General features: G+C 65.2%; 1 protein-coding gene and 1 long non-coding RNA gene across 2 annotated transcripts; one reads left to right on the top strand and one right to left on the bottom strand.

The window, feature by feature from the left end:
* Positions 1 to 1,057: 1,057 nt before the first annotated feature.
* On the bottom strand, positions 1,058 to 2,671 carry LOC114814774. Its single transcript, XR_003762578.1, has 2 exons — positions 2,540 to 2,671; positions 1,058 to 1,510 (listed from the first exon to the last, which is right to left on the bottom strand). It is a non-coding gene; the product is annotated as an uncharacterized LOC114814774 (long non-coding RNA).
* GPR85 (G protein-coupled receptor 85) lies at positions 1,356 to 6,943 on the top strand. Its single transcript, XM_001512624.4, has 3 exons — positions 1,356 to 1,437; positions 1,831 to 2,099; positions 4,649 to 6,943. The coding sequence occupies exon 3, from the start codon at positions 4,819 to 4,821 to the stop codon at positions 5,971 to 5,973; it is 1,155 nt and encodes a 384-aa protein (XP_001512674.2). The 5' UTR covers positions 1,356 to 1,437; positions 1,831 to 2,099; positions 4,649 to 4,818; the 3' UTR covers positions 5,974 to 6,943.
* The last annotated feature ends 567 nt before the right edge of the window (positions 6,944 to 7,510 follow it).

Genomic DNA, 7,510 nt, shown 5'->3' with positions numbered 1-7,510 from the left:
AGAGGCGAGCAAATGCTGTTTTCCCAAACCATCCAAGACACTGGAGGCCCTGAGCTGGGGATCAGACTCGGAGACCAGAGGCAGGTCCTAACTCATTGGCCTGATCCCACTGCATCTTAGGGGCTTTTGCTGGCATCCCCATTCCTGCTGCCAAATTCGGGAAAGGAAAACCACATCCCCGGTCAGTTACACATCGTTAACCAAATCCTATTCTCTGAAGAATAAACTGTTCTCTCCCGTCTTTCGGGGGGCGGGGGGGGCACTCTGCCTGCCAACAACGGACCAGGCCACACCACTGCTCCTGGGCTGAGATCACGCTGTCTCTGGGCAGGACCATTTCCCCAGCCTGAAAGTGGTTCTGCGCTTGATGGTGAAATCCAAAATGGATGTGAGGGAGGAGGGAGTTAGTGGTCACAAGACTGGGCTGTTTGGGTTTCCTGAGGACAGAAGACCGAGGTTCCTCTCTGCAGCACTCCGAGGGGGACCCCTGGGAGACAGTGGCGCTCCCCCCTCCCCAGACAGGCTGGAGGGTGGCAGACAGGAATGTGGCTTGGTGGCTGTGCTGCTCAGGGTGGGAGGGCGGTTGGGGGTGGGGGGGTTGGGGGGAACCAGGCTCTTTTACAGCAGATAGGGAAGAAACAGAATAGAAAGCAGAATGGAAATTGTCAAATGCATCAGCTAAATAGTAGATGCCTTCTCGGGTGGCCGGTGTACTAGAGATCCAGGGTCACTCATTCCTCCTTTCAACACCCACACTTGGACACAAACTCACTGTCAGCAGCCTCCTCTCTGAACTCAAAGGACACGCGCAAATGCAGACTCATCACCCGCATGTATACGCACATATATCCGTCCGCACATACCCACACATACACAACTCAATCACTCAATGAAATGTATTGAATGCCTACCGTAGGCTAATAGCTTGGAAGAGAACATTCGAAGCAAGAGATAATCAAAGGATTTCCAATATAACGCCTCCACATGCTTCAAACACACACACACCTATGCCTGCCATTCACACATACCTAGCCCTACATATACATGCACAAACCCATACACTTGTACAAGTTTTATTCTTTCCACTTGCGCCACGTGTGGGCGGCGCGTATGTATGAAGGTGTGTTATGAATATATCTGTATATCATGTATCTATCTGATTTCTTCCTTTATGTAATCTATTTCTATTAACGTCTGTCTCCCCCTCTGGCCCGCGAGCTCGCCGTGGGCGGGAATGCGCCCGCTGTCATCTTGCACTCTCCCAACCGCTTAGTACAGTGCTCTGCAGACGGTGAGCCCTCCGTAAGCACGACTGAATAAGAACGAATGAACGGGCTGCTCGTTGCGGAGCCGTTTCCATGGAGGTTACGTCCAGGTCTCGCTGAGCATCTTGAGGACAACCCCGTCGTCCAACAGCTCCCGATGGATTTCTTCCCGGTAAGCGGCTGCCAAGGCCCCGAGGTTTTAGGATATCTTTTCGGGTAGATCGTTCCCACCGGAGGTGGGGTTCCTAAGGGCAGAAGAGCCAGAGATGCGCCTCATCCGTATGGGATTTGGGAATGTTGTGACATCATGACTGTGAAGGGTTATTTTTAAGCTTTCGGTGTCGGGGGGGGGGGGGAACAATCCTCGCCGGAGTCTGTCCAATAGGAATGCAGAGTGCAAATCACCTTTATATTATCCGAATGCCGATTGGCTTGGGCCCCCCCGAATGTCAGTGTCTCCCCACCCAGTGCCGAAGCTCCTCTACGGCCGCCCGGAGACCCAACGGTGACCGTAGAGAAGATCTTTAAAGTTATTTCTCCCCCTCCCCCCCCCCTTTTTCATCAGCGGGATCTTCTGAAGCGATAATTATGCAGGAAGAGAGGCCGACGCTTCGTTGGGGAATTAATGAAGCCGCCTCTGTCTCGAAAGCCCAGTAGAGCCCAACATGGAGACGTGGGGACTAAGGACACCCGAGCGGCTGTGGACGCTGGCGGTCACCGAAAGCTCGGACAGTCTCTGTGAGGCTGCCCGCTGGCTCCTGGCCTTCGCCCGCGTCATTCAGAGAGGAGAAGGAAGCCCCCAGCCCCCGCCCGGCCTCGCCGTCCGTCACTCAGGTATCCACGGCTGACGCCGGGCGGCCGCAGGCCGGAGCGTCTCGGCCGGCCCGAGCCCTCGAATGCGTCTCCTCCGAATCCGCGGGAAGATGGGTTTCCGGACCCGCTTCCTCCAGGGGTCGGCCGACTGGGCTTCGCGATCGTACCACCCAGCTCTCCGGGGAGGGGCAGGGGCAGGGGCAGGGGCAGGGGCAGGGGCAGGAGCAGGCCGGGGGCAGGCCAGAAGTAGGAAGGCAGGGCAAAGGTCAGGGGAGGGGAAGGAGGACAGGGGCCAGGTTAGGGCAGGGGCAGAGGCAGGGCCAAAGCAGGCACAGAGGCAGAGGGCAGGGCCAGGGCAGAGCAAGGGCAGGGCAAGGCAACGGCAGATGGGCCGAGTAGGGTAGGGGCAGGGTAGGGTAGGGCAGGGCAATCCGGAGCCGCCGTCCTCGATGGAAACCCACCTAGTTGCACCAAACTGTGCTTGGCTATCTTGAACCCAACCCCGAACAAACTGGAAGGGGCCTCGATGCCCCGATCCCCAGAGGGGAAGAGCTGGGTCGAGGGAGGGAAGGGGTGAGAGGCATCGCCCCCTCCCCTCTCCCCCAGCCCCGGCGGGGCGGGCCGTGGGCCCGGCCGGCTCCTGGCCGGGGGTGGGGAAGAAGGGCCGGGGGCGTCTTGCGCCCAGGGCCGAGCCCGCTTTCCCGCCCTCCCCCCGCTGGCCGGGCCGCGGTGCGGGCAGCAGCGGCCCCGGGGCCGGACCCAGGGGAGGGGCGGCTCCGGGGCCGGGTCTGGGTTCGGATCCGGGGCCGGAGCCCGAGGCGTGTGAGTGCGCAGGCGCCACCGAGGCCCTGCCCGGAGCCCCAGTGCGGGCGGCCGCGCAGCCCCCGCCGATGGGCAGGACCCCCGGGCCCCGGACCCCCGGCCCCGCGCTGCCCGCCGCCGCCAACAGGTAGGAGGCTCGGCGGGGCCGGGGGTGCAAAGGTGCGGGGGTGCGGGGGAGAGGGCCGGGGGCAGGAGGGGCCCCCTCTCCTCCACTCCCCTCCTCCCTCCCTCCTTCCCTCCCTCCGCCCCGGCCGCCCGCATCATGGAAACGCAGCGCAACGGCCAGACAATGCTCTCCGCGGCCGGAGCGGCGCCTGCGGCCGGGCATGTACGGGCCGGGGGCCGGAGCCGGGGGGCCGGGGGCCGGGGGGCCGGGGGTCGGGACCGGGGCCAAGGCCAAGGCTCCTGCATGGGCTCTGGCGTTTGCACTGCCGTGGGCGCGAGCATCTGCATGGGCAGGGCTGGGGCAGGGGCAGGGGCTGGGGCAGGGGCTGGGGCAGGGGCTGGGGCTGGGGCAGGGGCTGGGGCAGGGGCTCTCCTCCGCCTTCCCTCCCCCCCTCCCCTCCCCTCTCCTCTCCTCTCATCCAGCCAGGGCGGCGGGCTGCAGCCTCCCGGAGGCGGTAGGGTGCCCGCGCTCTTTCCCGGGGGCGGGGGGTGGGCTCCTCGGTGGGCAGGGGAGGGGTGCGGGCTGGGCTGGCTCCTCGGCGGGGAGACACCCGGGGAACCCAGCGTCCGGCTCCGCGGGGGGGATCGGGCTTGGCGGGGCAGGCCACCGCCCCCCCGGCTCCCCCCACCAGGCCCACCTTGACTGGTTTCGGCTTCAGCATCTTCACCCGCTACCCCCCGCCCCGTGCCCCCGGTCCACCCGCAGGGCAAAGGGGCCGCGTCCGCCCTCCGGGCGGGCCGCCGAGCTTCCCGAGATAGAGACCTCCCGTCCCCTTCCTCCCAGGCCCCTCCTCCGACACAAAAGAGCCAGATAGGGTCGCCATCCCACCCGGGCCCGGGCCTGCAGAGGGAACTCGGGAACCAGACCCTCCGGCCTGGGTCTGTCTGGGCCCGGCGGGGCTGCTCGGGACACTGGGCTGCGGGCCGGGGCTGGTCCTGGGGCTGCGGGCCGGGGCCGGTCCCGGGGCTGGGGGCCGCGGGCCGGGGCCGGTCCCGGGGCTGGGGGCTGCGGGCCGGGGCAGGGCTGCTCGGGGCATCGGGCTGGGGACTGAGAGCTGCGGCGAGAAGAACTGTTAGGAGCCTTGGCTGGGATCGGGGCGATCCGGGGCAGGGGGCTGGGGGCCCGGGCCGCGGGAATATGCCGTCCTCCTTACGAACGGGCGGGGCTCAGCCTCTGCCCAGCCCCAACCAAGCCCCGGTCCCCGAAACCGTCCCTGCCCAGCCCCAGCCCTTTCGAAATCCCGGTTCCTGCCCCCGCCCCAGATCCCCCTGCCCCAGCCCCAGCAGCCCAGCGTCGGCCCGGGCGGGGAGGGCCGCCCTGGTCCGGCCTTCCCGTCCCCATTCCGGGGGTCCCAGTCAGGGGGGACCGGGAAGTGGGCGGCCGGCCGCGGGCCGGGGAGCCGTCCCCATCGGAGGGGCGGTTCCCTGCCCAGCGTCGGCCCGGGAGACTCCAGGACCGGTGGGACCCAGGAGCCCGGCTCCCCGGGGTGGGGAGGGGGGGGAGGGGGCCGGGGCAGCCGTTCCGGGGGAGCCCTCTCGGCAGAGGCCTCGGCCCTGACGGCCGCCCACCCTTCTCTTCGCAGGTGCCCTGATGGCCCGCCGGGCGGCCGGCCGGAGGGCGCGGGCCTAGGGCCCAGGGCTCCCCCGGCCCGCCCCCGGCCCTCCCGGCCCGCCCCGAGCCCATGAGAGCCGCCCGACCGGCCTGACCGGAGGCTCCTCGCCCGCCCGCCTCTCTGCCCCCTCCCCCCCATCTATGGCGAACTATAGCCATGCGGCCGACAACGTGTTCCCGGATCTGTCCCCTCTGACGGCCTTCCTGAAGCTGACCTCGCTGGGCTTCATCATCGGCGTCAGCGTGGTGGGCAACCTGCTGATCTCCGTCCTGCTGGTCAAGGACAAGAGCCTGCACCGCGCCCCCTACTACTTCCTGCTGGACCTGGGCTGCTCGGACGTGCTGCGCTCGGCCGTCTGCTTCCCCTTCGTCTTCACGTCGGTGAAGAACGGCTCCACCTGGACCTACGGCACGCTGACCTGCAAGGTCATCGCCTTCCTGGGCGTCCTGTCCTGCTTCCACACCGCCTTCATGCTCTTCTGCATCGGCGTCACCCGCTACCTGGCCATCGCCCACCACCGCTTCTACACCAAGCGGCTGACCTTCTGGACCTGCCTGGCCGTCATCTGCATGGTGTGGACCCTGTCGGTGGCCATGGCCTTCCCGCCCGTGCTGGACGTGGGCACCTACTCCTTCATCTCCGAGGAGGACCAGTGCACCTTCCAGCACCGCTCCTTCCGGGCCAACGACTCCCTGGGCTTCATGCTGCTGCTGGCCCTCATCCTCTTGGCCACCCAGCTGGTCTACCTCAAGCTCATCTTCTTCGTGCACGACCGCCGGAAAATGAAGCCGGTCCAGTTCGTGGCGGCCGTCAGCCAGAACTGGACCTTCCACGGCCCTGGGGCCAGCGGCCAGGCGGCCGCCAACTGGCTGGCAGGCTTCGGCCGGGGCCCCACGCCGCCCACCCTGCTGGGCATCCGCCAGAACAACGGCGGGGGCGGCGGAGGGGGCGGCGGAGGGGGCGGCGGAGGCAACGGCAACGGCCGGAGGCGCCTGCTGGTCCTCGACGAGTTCAAGACGGAGAAGAGGATCAGCAGGATGTTCTACGTCATGACCTTCCTCTTCCTCACCCTGTGGGGCCCCTACCTGGTGGCCTGCTACTGGCGGGTCTTCGCCAAGGGGCGCGTGGTGCCCGGGGGCTACCTGACGGCCGCCGTCTGGATGAGCTTCGCCCAGGCGGGCATCAACCCCTTCGTCTGCATCTTCTCCAACAGGGAGCTGAGGCGCTGCTTCAGCACCACCCTCCTCTACTGCAGAAAGTCCCGCTTGCCCAGGGAACCTTACTGCGTTATATGACGGCCGGGAGCCCCGCCGGCACCGGCCTCCTGCCCGCCGACCAGACCCCCCCACACACACCCCGCACCCCCCTCCGGGCTCCCGGGGACCAGGGTCCGAGGTCCGGGCTGCCGGGGACCCTCCCCGGGGCAGGGACAGATGAGGCCACCCGGCTCCGCCCCGCAGCCTCGCTCGGCCGCGCTTTCTCGGGACCCCGGGGCCCGGCTGTGTCTGGGTTGTTTTTCGGTTTGGGGTTTTTTTTTGGGGGGGGGGGGGGCTGGCCGTCGCCCGGGCCTCCCTCCGGGGAGCGGCCGGACGGTGGGACAGAGCCCGCCCCACCCATGCGGAGCCCGGACCGGCCCCGCCCCGGCTAAGGGCCCCCCTCCCCGAAACACCGCTCTGCTCTAGGATGACACCGGCCCAAGGACCAGCCGCGGGCATCGCGACCGATTAAACCGACATGAGGTAAAGGGGTGGACGAAAACTCATTCGGCAAGTCCGAAGCTCTTTCCAAACGTTTCGATCCCTTCCCGCTGGGCAACGACTGGAATTGCTGGGGCCGGGGGAGGGAGGGCGGGGCGGGCGGCCCCAACTACTCTATTCCGCTCAAGATGTGCCGCCTATTATTGGATTATCGCACCGAGGAATCTGGTGGCCCCGTGACCAGGTTTGGGGGCGTTTTCCAAAACCGAATCTTGGTTGGACCGATTAGAGTTTACCTTTTTTTTTTTTTTTGGTTGCTTTTTTCTTCTATTTTTTTTTTTTTGTCTGGCCAAACCTGTTACTATTTCGGAATCCTCCTCTTCTTACTGGCGAGATGACCGGCACCGAACTCCGGTCTGTGGTTTTTGCTGATTTGGTATCAGATTCCTTCGAGTCTCATTTCTCTTCTGCGAAAGCTAGGTAGCCTCCCGCTGGGCGACGTGAACGGTCCTGTCCAGTTCCGATTGAACGGTCCCGAAAACACAGAATAAACACGTGTTGCCTGTAAGGGTTTTATCTAGTATCTTCCATTTTGTTGAGCATGGGAGTAAGGGAGCAAGGGAAATGCAGTCAGCGACAGGGCCGTCGTCGGGGATGCTGGAAAGGGCCATTAGACCACCCTCCTCCTCCTTTCCCTCCTCCTCTTCTCCCTCCTCCTCTTCTTCCTCCTCCCTTCCTTACTCCACCTTTCCCTCCTCCTCCTCTTTCTCCTCCTCCTTCTCTTCTTCCTCCTCCTGTCCATCTTCTTCCCTCTCCTCCTCCTTTCCATCACCTTCCTTCTCCTCTTCCTCCTTTCCCTCCTCTGCCCCTTCCTCCTTTCCCTCCTCCTCTCCCTCTTCCATCTCCTCCCCCACCTCCTCTTCTTCCTTATGCTCCTTTTCCTCCACCTCCCTGCTCCATCTACCCCCCACCTCCTCCTCCTCCTTTTCCTCCACCTTCCTCTCTCCCTCCCCCTCCCTCTCTCCCTCCTCCTTTTCCTCCACCTCCCTCTCTCCCTCCCCCTCCCCCTCCTCTCCCCGCTCCCAGTTTTCTCCCGTGGTTTGCAAAAGTCGTGTGCAGCCAACGAGGCGTTGTA

Source organism: Ornithorhynchus anatinus, chromosome 10 (genome assembly GCF_004115215.2).
Source record: "Ornithorhynchus anatinus isolate Pmale09 chromosome 10, mOrnAna1.pri.v4, whole genome shotgun sequence".
In the NCBI taxonomy this organism is placed as follows: domain Eukaryota; kingdom Metazoa; phylum Chordata; class Mammalia; order Monotremata; family Ornithorhynchidae; genus Ornithorhynchus; species Ornithorhynchus anatinus.
The sequence above is the reverse complement of the archived record's forward strand: the minus strand, read 5'-3'. Positions and strand labels throughout refer to the sequence as shown.